Source organism: Melanaphis sacchari, unplaced genomic scaffold (genome assembly GCF_002803265.2).
Source record: "Melanaphis sacchari strain LSU unplaced genomic scaffold, SCAv2.0 Contig0_pilon_pilon, whole genome shotgun sequence".
NCBI classification, from domain to species: domain Eukaryota; kingdom Metazoa; phylum Arthropoda; class Insecta; order Hemiptera; family Aphididae; genus Melanaphis; species Melanaphis sacchari.
In genome coordinates, this window is record NW_020270366.1 from 4,873,102 (window position 1) to 4,895,172 (window position 22,071).

At 35.0% G+C, this 22,071-nt stretch overlaps 1 protein-coding gene across 2 annotated transcripts in view; it reads right to left on the reverse strand.

The window, feature by feature from the left end:
* Positions 1-7,531: 7,531 nt before the first annotated feature.
* The window catches only part of LOC112594397 (homeobox protein abdominal-A homolog), a 75,138-nt gene continuing 60,598 nt past the window's right edge, over positions 7,532-22,071 (reverse strand). For both annotated transcript variants that reach the window (XM_025339163.1, XM_025339169.1), the window contains 3 exons: positions 21,425-21,468; positions 14,727-15,842; positions 7,532-8,710 (listed from right to left, as the gene is read on the reverse strand). In XM_025339163.1, the coding sequence (XP_025194948.1) occupies positions 8,304-8,710; positions 14,727-15,798 (1,479 nt within the window). In that variant the 5' untranslated portion in view covers positions 15,799-15,842; positions 21,425-21,468 and the 3' untranslated portion in view covers positions 7,532-8,303. The remainder of the gene's footprint in view (positions 8,711-14,726; positions 15,843-21,424; positions 21,469-22,071) is intronic.

Here is a 22,071-nt window from a genome sequence, read left to right on the forward strand (position 1 = left end):
CCAGCGTATACTGTAGATACCTATCGGTTTTATTTGGAAAACATATTTATAATGAATGAGATCGAAATCTTTATCTAATTCAGGGTCTTTCGGCCGTTTTAAGTTAATATTATCTCGCATATTTTACATACTTGAAATGTATAAATAATATATATGCAAATTAATACTTAATATTATATACATATTTTATTTTTCATTTATCTCAAACTTAATTAAAGAATTAGCATATAATTGTGTAATATTTCGTTATTAGCTATATATTCGCATGTATCAATAAATCAATAATATGTTTTGTTCGATATTTTTATACAGAACATAAGAAACATATATTATATTTAGTTTTTTTTTACCCCTAATTTTATTTCTTTTCCGAAATTTTAATATTTTTTTTTTTTTTTTTATGGTAATTAAAAATTTCTTAAAATACACATCATTTTATGATATAGGTACCTACGTAAATTTTATCCATTCAGTATGATACAATAAAAAGAGCAAATATTTAACTCAACCATAGGACTTATAAAATTTTGAATTCTATTAATTAAAATATAATTTGTTGTATTTCTTATTTAATTAATACAATTATTATAATATAATTTAAGCCATGAATAGATAAATATCCACTCTTAGTAGGTATGTCATATTAACGGTCAAAATCGGGCAAATTTCAGAAATGCCTGAAAAAAACGAAAATTGTTCATAGAAATAGGGCAATACGTTATTTTCAACTTATACTCAAGCAAACCTGATCGTGATTCACGTTATTTGAAAATACTGTAGCTAATTGTATACATATATATTTCATAATATAAACAAAATGTATTCTATTTTACTAAAATAAGATATTAAGTCTGCGCAATCTTAAAATTTATAGTTGCTACGATTTTGCCCAAATCATGTTGATTACAAACTTATAATTTTGTTTAAACGAGTAAAAGTTGAAATATGACGTTTTTTCCAAGTATATACTGTGGATTGTAGTTCATGTTTTAACCGATCACTTTTTGGATTTTCCAGATTTTTACTTTTTCCTGTAACATATATATATAACGCGTATGATGAGAGCCTCTCAATAAGGTATACTTCCTATACTTCCGCCTTCCGGTATCCATCAATATAGATAATGTGTTAAAAATCCTTAGCAAAATATAATTTGTATTGTAGATAAATTTCAGAATCTCATGAAAAGGTATAACCTCATCTATTATATACTTCGTTATAGTAAAAACTAATAAAACGTGTGTCTACACATCTATGAAAGGCTCGTTATTTACTGGTCATGGCTCCACGTCATTAAAAAAAACCTAATACAAAAAATATAATGTAGAGTAGTAAAACTACTAATAAGTTATCAGTATCATATAGATATATAATACCAGTGTACCACCACAGTTTATACGCATATAGCGTTCACGATGGTTTTTATACATTATAAGTCCTCAACAATAGCGACAACAGGATTTTGTTCGTGGAAATTCCAATCTATGGGGCAATCTAATTTCGGATAAGATAGAGTATTGATTTCGAAATGGAGATATGGGCTATTGACTCCCTCAAAAAAATTAAAATATATATTTAAAATAATGATAATAAGATAATAAAACATAATACTGTAACTATATCAACCAATATTTCTAATTTCATATATATTTACGTCTTGTGCTTAAACAATACTCGTCATCATTATCTATAGATATATGTATGTATTAATGAATAAATTCATACAGAAATAACCGTAAGTTTTAAAAACGCACGTACGGAGAAAAAAATAATTATTATTATAATGTAATATGTAGGATGTAATAGTATGTAAAAATATATATAGGTCAATCATTGTATATCTATAAGAAGCATTTCGGTGTCGCGCTCGGTATTTCTAATGTTTCTATATACATATATCTAAATAAGAGATGATAAACACAAACAGTTATCGTTTGAAAAAAACTGGATTTTTTTTTTGCGTTTTATTATTATTTCTTAATTCTGTTTAGCTTTGGCCTAACGAATTGCTATCTTATAGGCTATAAGTTATAGCAATATATAGGTAAAGTTATGACAATTTTTATAATAACACGGGACATCTAATAATGTTATGATATACACGCACACGATAGGTGAAGTGTGCAATGCGTACAAATATAAACATTATACAGGGTGTGAGTGTATTTTTCAGTATCTTTGTTCAATATTTTTGAAATTTTATCTCGGATAATTAACACGGCGTTACAGAGCGATACTATTTGGTTATATAATCCGTTCAACTTTTTAAGCCTCTTACTTAAACACAAAATAAAATACAATAACATCTATTTTACTTTAGTGTTTCTTAAACTTCTTAGATTTAGTTTGAAAATATTTAATAGGTATTTAAATACGATTTATTTTAAAATTTTAATCATCACTAATTTATTTTAAGTACCAATAGTCCAAAAGTATTGGAAGTCTTAAAGTTTAGATTTGAATCTGGTAAAGAAATATTATATAATAACTATATCTGTATTATTGCACTGTGAGGAAGTGCCGCGGTATATATTATGCACAACGAGGACAAACACGTGGTGGAACATCCTGTATATATATTTAGGTTGTACACCGCACGTTATATAGCCTATACGTTTATTGCTGAAAAATATGTAAGGATTAAAGGATTACGTTAGTTTTTGGCTACGGTACTTCAGCATGCGTATACGTAGTATACATAAACGACCGTAAACTCGTTCGTCCGACGGATTTCGTGTTTGAAATTATTATGGCTGAATTTTTGGTTATTTATATATCACCGCGTAATATTATAGCCAATAGTAGTATTATTTTTCATATTATTATAATACCGGCCTACATGTCCGGAAAGATATAAATGATTGAATAAATCTCGTTCTTACAACATAGCTGTATGCAGATTCGTACGGTTATTTCCGTCGCGTTCGATCACGTTCTACGCATCTTCTGCTACTGGTATAGGTATAAGTATAGGTATACCTATTTAATATAGGTACCAATCTGGTTTTTCAAACGTTTCGTCGTCGACTGCACGATTGTAATAAATAACAATATTAGAACCGTCGCCGAATACAACTACGACGAAAATGATGATGTTGATGTCGACGATGATGTAATACACATATTACGCGTTTATACGAATTTTGGTGCCTAGGTATGACGTATTTCGAACCCACCTGTGATCCTCACCCGTCGTTGTCCCCGTTGTCGTTGATTGCCAAATGCTAGATGGCGCTAGAAATCGGTTCAAGACATACTGACTAAATTCCAATAAAAAAGAGACTACATACGTTACAAACTACGTTACTATGTTATTGAGTACGTGACACGGTCTTGTAGTATACCGAACGATTTTTACTGCTATTACCAAGTTTCGAAAATGTATTTAGCCGGAAATTTCTCCAGTTTTTTTAATTCCATCAAAGACCTATTTTCTATAAGTACCATATAGACGTGAATGGATTTTTCTTTGTCAGTCCGTGTATTTGAAATGTACATACAATCAGAAATAATTACATGGACAAAACTGTTTCGGCGATCAGCGATTATTTAAATTAACATTAATACCTTGATAATACTTTCATTGTAAATCTATCTAAATAGTGTCCTCTACGTCCACAGTCGGATTTAGAGGTGATCACTGCAGGGTGCATATTTTCATAATATACTATCAATAAATTAAATTTGAATGTTAAAACCGATAAGTCGATAAATTGATCGATTTTATATTTTATTTAGCATTAGTAACTTGACCGAAGGTGTTTCTATTATAGACTTAAAAAAAAAACAGTGAAGTCTGAAATTAATGTTATATTCTAAAAACATTATAAAAGCCTATTTAAGCCCACCTACATGACTTACCTATACAAAACATTTGTCCATAAGTAGATAATATTTTTTAAATGCGATTTTTTAATTGATCATCAATCATCATTACACCATCAACAAAAACAACTACTTAAGGAAAATATTAAAAATCAAAACAATTTGTTTTTTGAGTCACTCACGAATTAGAGATTGCCGTTTTCAAGGATAATCGATCTTAGTGAGTAGTGAGTACCTGCCTAAGTCAAGTCCAGGCACGAGTAGAGCGTATAATATGCCTACGAGACTATACTAAGTAACTATCATACAACAATACAGCATAAGTAGCTGTTAAAATGCCATCGAGCAAGTTTACCGACTGCCGAGGACAAACTCTCAATCACAAGCATTTTATGCAGATACAAACAAACAGTACAAAAACATAATTATATGATTAATGCGTTCTGTTGGTAGTATGGAGTAGAACATTATTAATATTTATACACATAATATTATGAGCAATTACCATCCTACACAATGATAGGTATACTCACTACGCACGCGTAGGTATATATATCTAAATGTCTAAATGTTTTTCCGTCATTCGAGGTTTACAAGACGGTTCGTAATAAATTGACTTATTTTGTTATGTATCTATATAAATGGAAATAGTTAAATTTAGTTACCGCTAAAATTCTACATTTTTTTTATCCACTAAAAAAATGTGTATATGCGCTTACCAAAAATTAATATTTAAATTTAGTAACATATGCATTATGCAAAAATATGAAACTATATTATTTAATTTTTACAACTAAGTGGTTTCAATGCACAAAATAAAATCCATTATACTGTGCAGTTAATAAAATACTATAAGCTTAAAATTCGTATAGACTTGAGCATATTTAGTTGATTTTTTTTTTTAATTTCAAACGCAAATCTGTGATTATTAAAGTGTTTAAATATTAAGTCTTAGAAGGTACCTGTATTTGTATCGTCGCTGGTAACGTTTAAAAGTGTTTTAGTAGGTATCATATACCTACGAGTGTAACTCGAGTAGCAATGGAGATAAAAGTATATATAATTATTATATTTACGTGGTAGTGGGTGGCATCCGCAAGTACTTCCATAAGAACACGAAATGTGTACATATTTTTTGTCGGTGTGTTCATTCAAGGTCCGATCGTCACATAATGTTAAACAACCGCACTCGCAACGATTTATTATTATACCTATATAATATATTATAATAATATGTATACGTATATGATTGCATGATTGTTGGATGCGGTTATTAATAAAATATATGTCTGATAATTTATGCGTATTTCCTACGCCATACGCGACATTTCGTTGTAATATTAATAATCGTAATTATTAATTAACAATACATATGCTAGGACGTCGATGTCGGACTCCCACAATTCTACTGCTGGCTCTGAAGGTAGTGACGTACACGAGGACAGCTGAAGTACGACTGTGACCATCAAAAATATTTCTGGGCATACTCCGAATCCAACTATCATTATGATATTTTAATTGTAGGAATCTATATTATTAAATAATATATTTTTTGTTGTTTATCTAATACGTGTAAATAACAACACCAATAATTAACGCTCATTTTTTGTATCGTTTTTTTTTCTTTTTAAAATACTAATATAACAAATCGGGTTAATATATTTAGGACAAATAGTAAATAATATATAATAATATGTATATAGCAAATTTTGAAATAGAATTCAATTTACACATAATTATAATAATAATAATAATAATAATAATATGTAGTCTACTAATTAGCAAAAAAACAAAAAAAAAAAATTACACTAACTTACAAATAAATCAAAATTTACAAGGTACAATAGATATAATAATTATAAAAAATTATTATCCATTTCGTTTAACATTAGTACATAAAATTACGCGAACCGACAATAATCATATTTTTCGGTTATTGATTTTGCCCACATTACATTTTTATATTGCATAAATATTGTAATACATTATATTAAATTGTATTATAATATAATTACGCTCAGATAATATTAAATAATTAATATAATAAATACTTAGGTCGATACAGATGACGATAAAATAATATTGAAGACAAAATATCGGTCGCGCGAGTTCGTTCATAATACAATGTCATAATAAATTATAAATACTTTTTTTTTGCTTTTCATATTCCCATAATCTATATTATTAATATATACAGTAAAATAATTTTTTTTTCCTGAAATCTATTTTAAAAAGAAAAATTTGAGTTCAATCGTTATTTACATAATATATTTGCTTACCTATATAAAATATAACGACGGAACATTAAAATTACCTATTTAATATTTATAAATACGTGGTCTACGCGACGATTTAAGCGTTTTCAAAATAATGGGGAGGAGAGATGGTAGCATTAAAAACAATAATAAAATAGATTTTGGCACCAATAAATAATGTTTAAACACTAAAGTTGAACCAAACGAAAAAAAATATAATGATAATGATAATAATAATAATAATAATAAAAATAATAATAATGAAACTAATACAACAAAATAATAGTCATACATAACCAGAACATAAATAACGTAAAAAAAAAAAAAACAATAGAAAGAAATATTACACATTTATTTCGCAGATATATTTCATATAAATCGCGATGTATAATACTTTAATAAGACTTTGGTTATTTAATTATTATTATTTATAATGAAAAAAATGTGTGTATATTAAAAAGGATTGTAAAATTTGCAATTTAATGCTTTAGCTACATTATATAAAGAAAAAAACTTAACAGAATGAAAGCCGCGATAAACCGTTTTCGTGTAGCTTTTGTAATATTATTATTATTTCGTCTTACTGTTTTAATAATATTGTCGTACATAAATGTTGCAATGATTGTATCTAAATATATATATATTTATAAAGGTATATTCATGAGTGTGAAAAACGTTTTACAATATAAATACTATAGAGGAAATATTGAGAAATCGAAAAAACCGACTAATATCTATACAACTGCAGTTTAAATTAAACATAATATAATATTATATGCATACGACTTGTACAATTTCCATGCGTATATTATATATATTTTTAGATAATTATTTATTAATTATATTACATATTTACACGTCACATTTATTATTTAAATATTAGAAAAAAATATAAGAAAACGCTAAAACTCGCTTAAAGACGGAGATCGATAGTTTTTCGTCTAAACAAAAAAAAAATAATAATAATAATAAATATATAAAAACCACTGGTTATGTTTCGTGAAACGATTTATATAGTTTTATGTATGTCATTATTCATTATTATTATTATAATATTTATTATTATTTAAGTTAGAGGCTAAATAAAAAAAAAGGAAAAAAAGAAACGATAACACATTTTTAAATAAAATTCCTACAACGATGCTTTATAATATTATAATCATATCATCGCATCACACTCAAACGTGTCCAACTCGGGGACTTATTATATTCTACATCATTATATTGCGGCATATACACGTTTCGTTAAATACACATACACATAATACCTAAATAGTAAAAACACGTTACGTTATGTATTGTATATTTAGCCTAATAGTATAATCTCATATATTATATACATAAACTTAGTAACTTAAATTGTATTTCATGTATATTTATAAATGTACACGTTTAAACATTATGATTTATAACATATTATAATATTATAAAATGTCAACACTCTGGAGCCAATGTATTTTTAAAGATGTACCCCTAAATACGTTAATAATAATATTATTAACCGTTTATTCGATTAAAATATATGACGTACTTATACCACGTTTTCCCTACCGTTTTTGAATTTCAAATACTAATCTGTTTTCAAGTGATGATTTTTATTTTTTCGGTTGATCTACGACTGAATTATATTATTTTGTGTTTGAGCGAGATACGGAATAAGAGACAGAGCTCGTCCGATTTGGAAGAACTATGAATTTAAAATAAAGTATCCATGTGTGAATGCATATATGAATAGCCAGAGTACGAGTTTTACGGTAAACGGGCGGCGCAGATATTTGTTCGTGTGGAACGGCGTAACGAAAGACAATCTCATTGGTGTTATTATCGTGGCCAAATCTGATTTCGAAATTCATCGGTAAACATTATACCAATAACTGCTGTAAGCTCATACACGAGAATTTCAGGCCACTCTCAAAGTACATGTCAAAATGTCTGTTTGGAGACAAAAATAGACGTAAAAAAAAGTGTCTGTTGCGTTTCGCCATAAAAAAACGAAAAAATCGATCTCTTCCCCCGTGAACATGTGTTGTATGTCATGTAAATAGATTAAAACTTACGCCGTACTCGGACTTACGATGTTAGCATTCAGACGGATTGCAAAGGGTAATGATGGTGGAGGTGATGTGGCGGCGGCGGGGGTAGCGGTTGTAGTTGATGGTGTACGTGGTGCATGTGCATCGATGGATGGGCGGCGGTGACGGCGGCTCCAGAGTAATGCAACGGTCACTGATGGTGTTTGATGGGCCCATTGCCGTGGTGGCCGCCGATGACTTGCATGTGATGTTGGTGATTGGCGTTGGCGCTACCGTTGCTGTTGTTGTTGTTGTTGGACTGCTGCTGTTGTTGCTGCTGTTGCTGTTGCTGCTGTTGCACGGCCTGCCGCTGGCTGTTCTTCTTGTTCTTCATGCGCCTGTTCTGGAACCATATTTTCACCTGGCGTTCGGACAGCGCCAGGTTCCGGGCCAGCTCCCAGCGCTTCTGTTTGGACACGTACGCGTTGAACAGAAACTCCTTTTCCAGCTCCAGTGTTTGGAACTTCGAGTACGGTTTTCTCTTCTTGCGCACGGTCACCTGACCTGTCCACTCCAGCGGGTTAGATCCGACACCCATCCCAATGCTCGACAACGAACCTGCGAGCGTACAAAGAAAACGGCGTTAATAATAAAATATACCTGTGAAAAATCGCTCGTGTATTGTTTTTTAGAAAATAACTGTATACAGGTCAATGAAACATTTCTCACTATTTTATTACTATAATTTAACACTTATATAATATAATACACATATTTATAAAAAAATATTTCTAGTATTCATTATATTTACGTGTTATATAATGTATAAATCTGCAGCATTGCAGAGAATTTTTTTTTTTTAATTCAATCGTATCATGATAGAAGTAATGCGTTAAAAAGCTTCTTAGAAATCTAAAACACTAAAAATTAGTTTGTAATAATGACGTTCAAAATAGTTTACAACACTACGTAGTGGTTTTACTAAACGATTGACAGTTCAATAACGCAATATGCATTTTTTTTTTTTTTCGAGAAATGATTAGTTTTGATATTATTGGGAAGGTTTTCTGAAGCAAAAAATATACGCGCAATATACATATATTTAATAAGATACTTTTGAGAACTGAGTAAAAGTTATAGGTATTATTTTATGGAGAATTATTACACTGTATCGTAAGTAGGTATAACTTCGTTGAAAGCTAGTTCTTTGGTATTAAAAGTAATTAAATCTATGTTGAAATGCTATTTAAAAAGTTACGTGTAACTATTAACGTCACGCGTATTATTACTACTAAACTCTGCATGATATTTATATCATTATATTATTTTGTTCGATACTACTACTTACTAGTAATAATTTTTATCATAATATGCACCTATTATATAGTATTTATCATAAAATTACGTTATACGCTTTGTATAACTTAATTTCGCCACTCGTCAAGGGTTTCACGTAGTTAAAATTATTATAATGCGATAAGTTGCAACTCAAAGCAGGATCTAAAGTAATCAATTTTGAGCAAAACGACCATTACGGGTTATTTTATAAATCTATACCGAACTGGTCCCGGCATAAATATATTTTTTTTTTCTAAACTGATCGAAAACCATTTTTATTTTTATAACGAAATAACATTTAACACGTCACGGTCGATTTGCGCGTGTATTATATAAAATGATATGTTTACGGCCGGTTTGGCGCCCTTAGGCCAGCGCTCGGTCAAATACCTATTATACAATAATACCGGCGGCCGGCTTGTTCAAATGCCTATCGACTTTATGTTATACAGTGTCTGTATACAGGCCGCACGTGTACCTGTACGACTTGAACATCGATCATTTGAATATTTTTCTTGTTTAAATCGTCGAATCACTCTGTATAAAACCTTATATACGATGTAGGTATATACGTCGATCAACGCACGGTTATAATATGTACACGATAAAAGAGTTGCAGCGGGTGATCACACAGTATAATATGGGCCGTATAATACACGCATATACACACACCTTTATACCATAAATTGTGTAGACATAGGTGAGCGTTGCAGGTATATACAACACGCGTAAATGGGCAAGAGTATTCGCGTTTCGTCAAAGTGCAAAGAGCCGGGATGATTTTGTTTGAACACTGCAATTTTTCGTGGTTTTTTATAACAGTTTCTGTTCTGCGAATAACATCCCTCGCGCCCGCGGTCGGGGTGAAATTCGCAAACAACCTCCCCGAACGCTCTGGGTATACGACCCGTTCCCGATAAAATGCATGTGCATATACGCGTTGTTATATTATCACGTGTCCTGGTCGAAGTTTTTTTTTTTTTTTTGGCGAATTTCAAAACAAGCGTTTGTTTTTTCTTTCAGGTTTACTAAATATCATACGCATAGGTACTCTACACCTCTGATGTAACCCTTTATACGCGCAGTAAATGAATTTCACGCCAGAAAATAGGTATAATTTTACATATATATACTCCAGCAATAATATATTATGAAACGTATTCGTACACATTTATAAACCGTATTTATGGGGGCATATACTGCAAAGCAGACAATATTGTAAATTGTCGCGCATATACGATATAGTAATATGCATTACACAAGGGTTGATTTTTGTTCGATTTCGTAATGCGGTGCCGGTCAGGATTTGTCCGACGAAATTTATGTTATTCACACGGGCTTATATAGCTTCTGAATCGAAATCACTTACGAGACGTATCGTCTACATTCGTGTGTATATACACATAAGTACCTACTGAACACACACGCATATATCGAGCACGCGCATATAGATACCATGTATTAATGGGAGAAAATATACAGTCGGACGGGTGCCGCAGCTGTTCAGGGGCGGTGGCGCGCGGTGCGCACCCCGTCGCAGCCGCGAGTCGGCAACTAGGAAAATTAAAAAAAAATTGGGCTCTATTTTTTCGTTGACCAAATAATAATGTGTGCCTACATAGATTATATCAAAGTGTAGGAGACGTGCGTGACATATATGTAAAATATTATAAAACACGCCCGACGACGGGGGCAGACGGGTCGAGCGCGTAGAAACTAATAATAATGAGCAGATGTTTTATCGAGTATAAACGGAATTTAAATTTTTCTACGCGCTCACAAGAGTTCACGTACATATTATTTGTACACACGCTTGTGTGTGTGTGCGCGCGAGCGCGCGTGGTAATATAGTGCGCGCACACGCGTTATGGCTGTGATATTATTATTATGTTCCTTCGAAATGGCACTCGAAGTGTCGTCGGCGTACACATATATATTTAGTAATATTAGTATAATAACAATCTCGTAACCGACAGTGGTCGTCAACATTTGCGTAGCAGTAGCAATGTGTGTGTGTGTGTGTGTGTGTGTGTTTTGTACTGCATTGATATCGGGGTTTAAAGTAGCAAGAAATAACAGGAAGCGCTATAACTTATAAATATATATATATATAATATATTAATATCGTAGTGTTAGGTGTAATTTTTACGTATAAAAATATATAAAGTTAATAAATTAAAAACAAAAGGCATTTAATATCGATAAAAGTTAAAACGCTTAGTTTACTGAAGAGATCTAGATTTCTAAACACGGTGTAAGCCGACTAGACGATGAAAGATAGCATACCGCTACAGTCATTACCGCAATACTATTATAGTTTCAAACTAAACATTTTCGAAAGAATAAAATGTATTATTTCTTGGTGATGGTGAGATAATAAAAAATCATTTTCAAAAATAAACCGAAGTGTTCATTAAAAACTGCAATAATAATTATAAGGAATCGCCGATAGGTAATAACTGAACGTTAATCATACCTTTAAGAGTAAATGTTAATGGTAAATTTTTTTATTGTTTTTAGACATAGAAAGACCGAGTCTTAAACTTAACAACACCTCCTCACTTTAAGATCAATATATTATCCATAGTTTTGCGATATAGACGTTCTATCTATCTGTGTATAGCGCTTTGCTGTAAAATTAATTTAATTTTACGAACTCGTAGCAGCGTGAAAGACGAAAAATAATGAAAACCTGTTTTAGTCCCAATTATTTAAAAAGTTAGAAATACATGAAAACAGTTTAAGTATTAAGAATAACGTCTAATCTTTGAGAAACATGACTGTTTTGAATGAACTGCTTGTTTTTTAGAAACACTACAAGCTCACGGCACTGCACTCAAACGAAATAATATTTTTAGATTTTTTAATTAAAAGCTTCCAATATCTTTATAGAATAGTAATTAGTATTTTAATTTTTTTAAATATACGTATGTTTAGTCTAAAATCATTACGGCTTAAATATTTTCATTTAAACAAATATGTTTTTATAAAAGTGAGTATACAAAATGCCTTATCTCTCATGATATACACAGCACACCAAATTTAACACAAAATATGTTTAATACAAGCGTATAATATAGATTACTTCAGCAATATGGAGGTGGTCACTGAAGAGTTAAAAAATGATTTTCGTCTTGGACGATTTAGGTAACTAATTTTGGTGTTCGTCGAGTGACGACCGACCTGTAGTATAAGAACAGTGGCGGTTGTAGTTGTAAGAAGTGTCTCGAGTCATAAAGCTGTCACGAACTATGGTAATAAAATCAGTTAAGTGTAGCTTCGCCGTTTACGCACGGCCGCGGTCGGTCTAATCATTGTAGTTTTGGTCATTTCGGATGTCACGTGGTAATATTAATACTTGTACAGTAGGCCTGTTACTTGACATGCACGGAACAGAAAATTCTGATCGCAGTAGTGCGGAAGCTTTTAGTCTGGCAAAACTTATCGGTCGTCAGCGTCCGCGATCCTCCAGGGACTACTACTCTATACGGCTCCGATTCAATGTGATGTACATAAAGTATCTAAATGATGGCCGCGCGAATTTGTGCAAACAAAATAAATAATATACCGAACAATAAAATAATAATAATGGTTTGCAACTGAACAGAATTCGTCATACAGGGAAAACACCTATACATCGCGTTATGGGCGGCTACCGAGTGCAGAAAAACCAGCGTATTATTAAAGATGCGCGTATATTATGAGGGTGCGGACGCCACCGCCGTACTCCGCCGTGGGGACAGCTGCAAATTACGCGCGGTGGGACGCTACGTCGGTAGGTCGGTCGGTATGTCGGCGGTGACGCGATGCATTGCAATTTTAGCTGATATTGTAAATAATATGTCATTCGATTATAACGTTTTTTATTTTTATTTTTTTTTTACGCTCGTTTTCTATTTTCGCGAAAATTATCCATCATAAATCACTTCCGCGATAACATTTCGCGTCAAACGGTTTATAAACTCCACCGGTTTTCCTTCGCTTCCGCGACGAATAACGCGTACCTATATTTTAATAATATAAAACGTCGTACGCGATCGTACCTACCACACGCGTGTACGTGCGACCGGGCCTATAACATGATACATACACATAATATAGCGATTTAACGATATCATTATGTAATGACGTGCGCGTCGTATGCATAAACTTGAATATTATATTAAATTATAATGTACCTACACCGAGAATACGAAAAAACTGGTCGAGAGCGGTGTTCGCGAACGCGGTCACGCGGTTCCGCGAAATCAAAACCTCCGCCTCGGTACGATATTATTATTTAAATTCAGACATAATAATATTATAAACATAGTACGCGTTCGATTCTTATTACCTATTAGGCGGCGGACTACGACGGATTCGGTAGCACCGAACGATGTATATTATCGTCTTCGTTATTATTATTATTATTATTATTATTTTATTATAATTTGGATCCCGCGCGCGCGGTATATACATGGATTTTGGGCATTTACCATCAGTCCATACGACGACGATCCGATACCGATGCCGCTCTGCGTGAGTGCTGCGTTGACCGTGTAGTGGGTATAATATACACACAATGATGATAATAATACACGCGGCGGCATCGGCATCGAACTGCCGCGGCGGAGACAGCTGACCTACCCGTCCAATAAAATCGTATACTTTACGGCCGCCCGTCCTTTTGTACGCGGACGGACGCCCGTGCACGTATCGCCTCTGTTGCTCGCACCGCACAATAATAATATTGTAAACTATATATATATATATATAATATACATAATATGTATAAAGCTTATATTATTATATACACGCGGCTGCTGCACTACATGTACATATATTATACATTATAATATATACGTCATGTGTGTGTGTGCTGTACACTACCCCACTCTTCTGCACCCACCCACGCGAGCGTGTATACGAGACGGCACATTTACCTACTGCAAGCGGGCGTGGAGGAGAGGTAGAAAAATAAGAAGAAGACGAAAAAAAAAAGGCCGTAATATATTACGTCATTACGCGCGTCGTGTTTGTTTTGAAATAGTTTGTTCACGTCCAAATTTTTATACAAGTCTCCAACCCCGCGGCACGTACCTATATTATACGTACGTAGTTCTCAGAACCGGGTCAAACGTCGTCGTTGTTACTATTATCATTTCGTATCCGAAAAAGTAAAACCGTCGTGCACATAGAGAGGTGTGACGAGCACATCGTTTCTCTTACGATACATATAGGTGCTGTGAGATGGATAAGACGCGACGGAGGTACATAATAATATTATAGTCGGTCGATTCAAAACGATAGTACGTACCTGTTGGCGGGTAAGGCGTCGACGAGACGGGATCGTGCGAGCTTCCGTAGTTCCTGAGCGGCAACGACGACGGAGGCGGCGGCGGCGGCGGCTGGTACGCGTTGTCGTGGCTGAACGGGCCCGCGGCCGGACCGTCGGCCGAGCCGGACGTCATGCGCGACGAGTTGTTTCCGCCCCGGTCGTCGCCGGGACTGCCGGACTGCAGGTACGTCGGCTGCGGCGTGTCGGCCGGGCCACCGCCGCCGGACGGGTGTCGGGACGCCGAAGCGGCGGCTGCGGCTGCGGCCGCGGCTGCCGCGGCCACGGACGACGAAGACGATGAGGACGTGGTGGTGGTGTACGGCGAGTAGTTGGTGCACCAGGACTGCGAGAACTGGTGATGGTGGTCGGCGGCGGACGGCGGTCCGGCGGAACTGCTGCACGGCGTCACGCCGCCGTTGGTGTATTTACTGGCGAGACCGCCGCCGCTGCCGCTACCGCCGCCTAGACCGGCTCCGCAATAGTCGGTGGCCGCGGGCGACCAGAACGGAAGGCCCGTTGGCGGTTTGCGGCCGCCGCTGCCGCCTCCACTGCCGCCGTCCATGGACGTCCGGTGATGGTGGTGATGGTGGTGATGGTGGCCGCCGCTAGCGTCCGCGGCCAAGTTGTAGTAGGTCGGCGCGGCCGGTTGATGGTGGTGGTGGTGATGAGGCGGCGCGGCGTACTGGTCGAACGCGGCGTGGTCGACCACGGCGGGCGAGTACGCGTTCCACTGGTGATGCGAATGTCTGATGACGCCCGCCGAACCGGCGGCAGTGTCCATGCAATCGTAACCGCCACCGCCGCCTCCACCGCCTCCGATGGAATGCGATTGTAACCGTTTGGCCGGTATGTGTAACAGAGGCGGCGGCTGCTGTTGCTGTTGCTGTGGCGGCGGCGTTACGGAGGACGTGATCGGCGTGGACGACGGCGACGTCTTGATGACGGCCGCCGGCGCGGCGCGCGCGATATCCACCGACGGCGGCTGCAGCGACACGGACGACGGAGGCGGTGGCGCCGGCGGGCTGTCCTCGTACAGGCCGCCGTTCATCATCGTCCACCAACTCAGCCCGGGTCCGGCTGTCGGGGTCGGGCACCCTGCACCGGTGGTAACATCGTGTTCACCGCCACCGTACAGCGTACCGACGGCAGCGTCCCCGAGGTCGCCGATGATGATAATTGTTGTGGTTTCGGACGGGGTTTAGGTGACAGACAACCGCGGGCGTAGGTGATAGCGGTGCAGTAGACGATGTCGGCAGCGTTCAGACGTCGGTCGGCGTTTGGTCAAAGTCGGCAACAGAACACAAGAAGACAAGTCCAGATCAGTTTAGAGTATTTAACGGTTAAACATATCATATATATATATATATTTTTTTATATATATAAATATTGCGTGCACGTGAACAGTTGTGTTTATTATAAATAAATATTTATATTAATAATAATGTTATACGAATCGCTGGCGCTTGACCACCGGACGAGGCGCGCGAGCGATAATTACGGCTTGGCGATCATAAACTGCCGGGGAATCTTTTGATCGCGAACAAAAAAAAAAGTAAAAAAAAATATCAAGTATGGACGCATAAGCCTGCGGTGCAAAAAAAAAAAAAAACCGTTGGGTAAATTAATTATTGTGATCTCCCCCGTTTCACTTTTAAAAAATTTCAAATAAAATAAAATAAAACAAACGATGAAATTAAAATTAATTTTAAAAAACCGAAAATGCAAAACTTCGCGGCAGACGACGATGTTTCAATGTTATTCTATGTTATCGTGTATATGCGAAATACGCGACGGAACTACCGAGACCGCGGACGGCGCGTGTGCGTGTGCGGCGGAGGTCCGAAGTTTCGTACGCACGGTGCACGAGAGCGGACTGACGTGAGAAGTGACGACCGCCGATGACGGGTGACGACACACCGCGCCCGACGGCTCACAAACGGGCCGACGCGAGCGCGTAGTAGTTGGTGTTTAGCGGCGTGGTGCACCGTCGTCGCGCGCCCGTTTGCATGCGCGTGTGCGCGCGCGCCGCGCTCCCGTCTCTCGCGTCCGCGGCCCGACCGCCGCGCTGCTCGGCGGACCGGCCTCGTACTGTGTCACCGCCGTCGGCGCTCGCAACAGCGCTGCTCTCAGGGCTGTCGTGCGGACAGAGCCGCTGCTGCTGCGGCCGTAGCTACCGTGTCTTATGTACACAATGCGTACTATTACGGAGTCGAAACATTATTATTATTATTATATTTTTCATGTCCGCCCGCCGTCGCCATAACGATGTCAAAGGCGCCCTTTCGTCGCGGCGAGAATTATGATAATGGCGCGCACCCTCGACGTTTTCGGTCGTTTCTGCACGAGCCTAATATCATATTATTTTAATCAGAATTAAAATTGTACAACCCTTAATGTCAGAAATTATTGTGAGATCAAAAACTAACCGTATATTTTATCATCTATTTGACCGTCATCACGCAGGTTTCCCTTGAACTTCACAGAATAAAACTTATACGTATTTAATAATACCTATGTAAAAACCATTCTTTTTGTATTTTTAAATGTATAGCTGTAATAAACCTTTACCTGAGGGTATGGTTTGATTCAATCCATTCATTATAGGTAGTCATTAGTATTTTTAACCATTGATATATACTCGGAACTATGCAGTTTAATTTGGAATTTATAACATTAGTATATATATATATATATATATATATATGTATGTAAATGTATAAAAGTCTCAAACACATTCAATAATAATTTATAACAGAATAGTAATACAAAATTTGTTGACTTTTTTTTAAAAGTAATAGAAAATAATTTTAAATAATTTCAATATTATATTGCTTTGATAAAATATCATGTGCTCTTATTTATTCGAAATTCGACCGATAATTCTATATATTAGAAATAACTATAGCCATATGTATTCTACATTGTACGGCTGCAGTTTATATATCTATTATATAATACCAGACAACGGAAATCTAAATTGACTCGTTGACGTGTTTTAAACACTACTTTTATGTGTATACCTAAATTTGGGTTTGAAAACCTACAGATGAAAATCAACCTATATAATATAACATCTATATTTTATAACGTGAAGAGTGATTTAGAAAATAATATACCTAAGTATACTTTATATATATAATATTTTAAACCTGCAGCATATCTAGTATAGGGGATACCTATAGGTATATATACGTATTTAATGACGTTTTTATATATGCATGTTATACATAAACATACCTATGAAGTTAACAAATCCGGATTCCGGTTCCATATATCTGTGTTTCATATAGGTACACAAGGAAGACTGTTCGGGAACCGGCTCGTCAAAAATAATATATTATTATTCATCACGTCCAAAAAATTCGATGACTATATATAATATACATATATATATCACATACAAAACTATTTGAAAGCTGTGCGCGGCATAATACTGCAAGATGCATATTATAAAGGTATATATTTACAATCCTTCTAGAAATAGGCACTATATACAATTATTATATATATACCTACCTATATACATGCGTTATATATTATATATATATATGAAAACCCATTACTGACGACGGTCTGACGGTAAAATAAATTGTATTTCTGACCTCAACCCTTTTAGAGTTTACGAGAGATAACGGTCGTATACGCTGTACGTATAAGCTGCAGCTATGTATGTATATATTTATATATGGTTTATATATTTAATATGAGTGTGTATCGATATACGGCATGATGTATACCTATTCCGGACGCCTGAGCGGCGACTTTTGAAATACGAATTCGAATAACGGACGCCATATACGATATAATACAGCATGACGTATATATTGAATGTGTATTATACATATACTTCCATGATGTGTATGGTTATAACTTATAATCGTTAAAACACGCTGCAGTATACGGCATTACGCGACAGATTATATGCATCTATACCCTTAGGTGTAAATGTTGAATTTATGTATAATATTATGTGCTGGCAATAGACAGATTTGCACCGGTGTATAGAAAAAAAGAAAAATGAATAGAGAAGATCCAAATATGAGAAGGGAAAAAAATAAATATAAATAAAAAGAAATGGCGCGTTAAAAGAAGCGTCGGCGCAACGCGTGCGCCCAAAATCGCAACGTACCTATACAATATAGGTATATAAAATATTATTAGCGTTATAAAGGTCACATACAGACAGATTAGTCCTGCATTTACACGGCGCGGGACTCTGTATACTATGTCGGGTGTCTACGCATGTGTATACATTGTACTTAAGACAAATTTTTCTCTTTATATTATTGTTGCGACACAACAAAAGCGGTGTTGACTCTTGAATCGTGGGGCTGATTCCGAATATATGCAGTAATACATTAATATAGGTACATTATATATATATGGGACACCTATTGTACAGAACAGCAACACACACTCGCCATTATTATATATTATGCACCTATAAATACAAAGCATCTTTGCGATCCGTCTAACTATACAGCATACACACGAAAAGTTTTAGTCACGGCCCCTCGATGAAACGTCAAATAACATTGTATAAATGGATGTATGTATGGCAAGAAAAAGAGGGCTCGACAACAAAAACTCGAAAAGAAAAAACAAAAAAATATATATAATATATATAGGTTAGGCTGAAGCGGCTGAGGGAGACTTCAGTATTAGGTTGTTGGTAGTAGGGGAGAGGCATTGAAGACCGTCGGGAGACGGTATAATACTGTATGGCGTCGTTATTACATTATAACCGGTGATATGGAAAATTGCGCATTGTGTCAGCGGCGGCGACGGCGTCGTAGTCGACTGCAAAAGAAAGGCAGGCGCTGTGTAGACAATATATGCATATATATATATAATAGCTGATGTACAAAATTATTATATTGTATATTTGTGTCTCGCGATAGGGGATCACCGCCGAATTTAATCTGTAAGTGCAACGCCGCTGCATCAGGCGAACGGTGTTCGAATTTTATGATGCGTATGAAAAACAAACGACCGAAAATAATGTAATAATCTGTTTACCATATCTCTCTCTGGCCGTCATCACTATGGCTCGAAAAACAGTTTTCTAGGGAAAAAAATACAAAAACATTCTCGGTGGGTATATCTACCTATATAATATTATTATATATATGTGTGCTGTGTATTATATGGGCGGTAGACGAGCAGATGAGCCGACCGAGTTTTTAATATTTATAAAGAAGTTTCTATGTGGAAATTTATAAAGATGTCAGACTCGTACTTATATATAGGTATATAACGTATATAATTATATAAAGATGTCGTCGTCGCGGTCCACCTGCGCTTAGGTATCCCTAAAATATAATAATATTAAATTATCCACGAAAAGTAATCACGCAGACGGCGATACTTTAATATTATCGTAATATATTACAATGATAATAACATAACTACGCTAGCTACAGCCGCCGTCTACTGTATAGATCTCAATCGGCTATGACACCGGTCGCGGCGGCGGCGAACGCCGCCATCTTTGTGCGCGCATGTCGGCTCATTATACGATTTTCGACTGGTCCGCAGACGCGCCGCCGCGGGAGGTCCCGACGTCCGGACCGCGCACGCACACCACTGCTCATTATCTACTTTTCATAAACTATTTTTGTGTATTATTTATACCAAATTATAATTTAGCTAAACATTTTTATTTGTGTATCTATATTAAATTAACGAATATGGCTTAACGATAATATATAAGCACATCATGTATATATATATATATATATATATATAAGTTTATTATAGGTACATAATATAATATTTATTATTGTTAATGTAAATATAACTACATGGGATTATGCGAAATACAGTATACAGGTTTATAGATAGTAGGTATATTATATGTATATAATCTATTTGTTGTATATGATGTTTCACTGCTTTTTTTTCTAGCTATAGTCAATAACTTATTTTTATTTTTAATGTATTAATATTTTAGAAAATAATCACTATTTAGTTTACTGTAAATTATTATTATAGATTACCTATGTACAGTACAAGTAATATCTAATGACATTAATTATAGGTCGATACAAACATTTATGATGTTCCTAAACTCGAAATAAAAAAATTAAAACTGCTGTGTTTACGTTTCTTAATAATGAATCATACATAGTGCGTGCGTATAAAACTGTTAATATATTATATTATGTAAATATTTAAAAAGTATGGTTACTAAATTTCATTGAATATTCAAATTTTAGTTACTTATATATTATTATATGTACCTATAAGTTTTTAACTTTGTAAATTACTAACATGCATGAGACTATATATAGTAGAAAATAAGTGTACCTATATTATAGTGCGTGGGCGGGTATGTAGAAAGGAACGCGGTGAATAACTATATGAACAAATATATCTATGTTTATAAATCCAAGTTGTTATTCGATGGAATTCTTAGTAAAAATAAAAAAATGACTAGGAATAAAATTAACTCCATGAAATACCTATAGGTATAATAAGTAAATAAGCGCGGGAAAAATCGCACGCGACGTTGTTTACTGAAAATTTCCATATAACAATATAATATGTGTACTTCCTGTATATTTAATGTAAGTAGGAACATAAAAGTATAAATATATGTAATATAATTTAATATTTGCGTGCTTAAAATAGAAAAAATAATGATAGATTTTTTTGTGCATGGATTCAATAATTACCTTGGACGCTGGCCAGAGTGATAGCAGGCAAGAAACAGTGCAACCTATTAACAGAAACAAATAAACATAATTGATTATTTTTCAGTTCTAGTCAAACTTAGGTTAGGTATACATATCATATTTAAGCACAATATATAGGTATATGACGTATGCACACGCAACCATCATGTTATGTTATAATATATTGAATATTCACGTGGTGGAAGAGAGACCTAAACGCTGTTGCACGCATCGCTGCACTGTAAATGCACTGAAATACTGCATGCTGCACGCGCGGCCACGGGACAACACGAACATATCACATTATAAATATATATATAATATATATACTAGTATACAACGCGTGTGTTGTTTGTATTTGATGTATATATACACACTATATTTATGTAAATATTATACGTCAAGTATAGATATACCATGCGTAGATATATATATAATACTCGCACGAATATACAACAGCAGGGCTGCAGTATTTATAAATTTACGCCATCGAGAATGCTCTAGTTTATAAATATTATAATGTAGCATGTTATATATATATATATATATATATATATATAGCTTCATATTCTAATAATATAATCAATATATTTATTTTATCCACAATATTAACTCAGGGAAGTTGATGTACCAATACCATATTATCC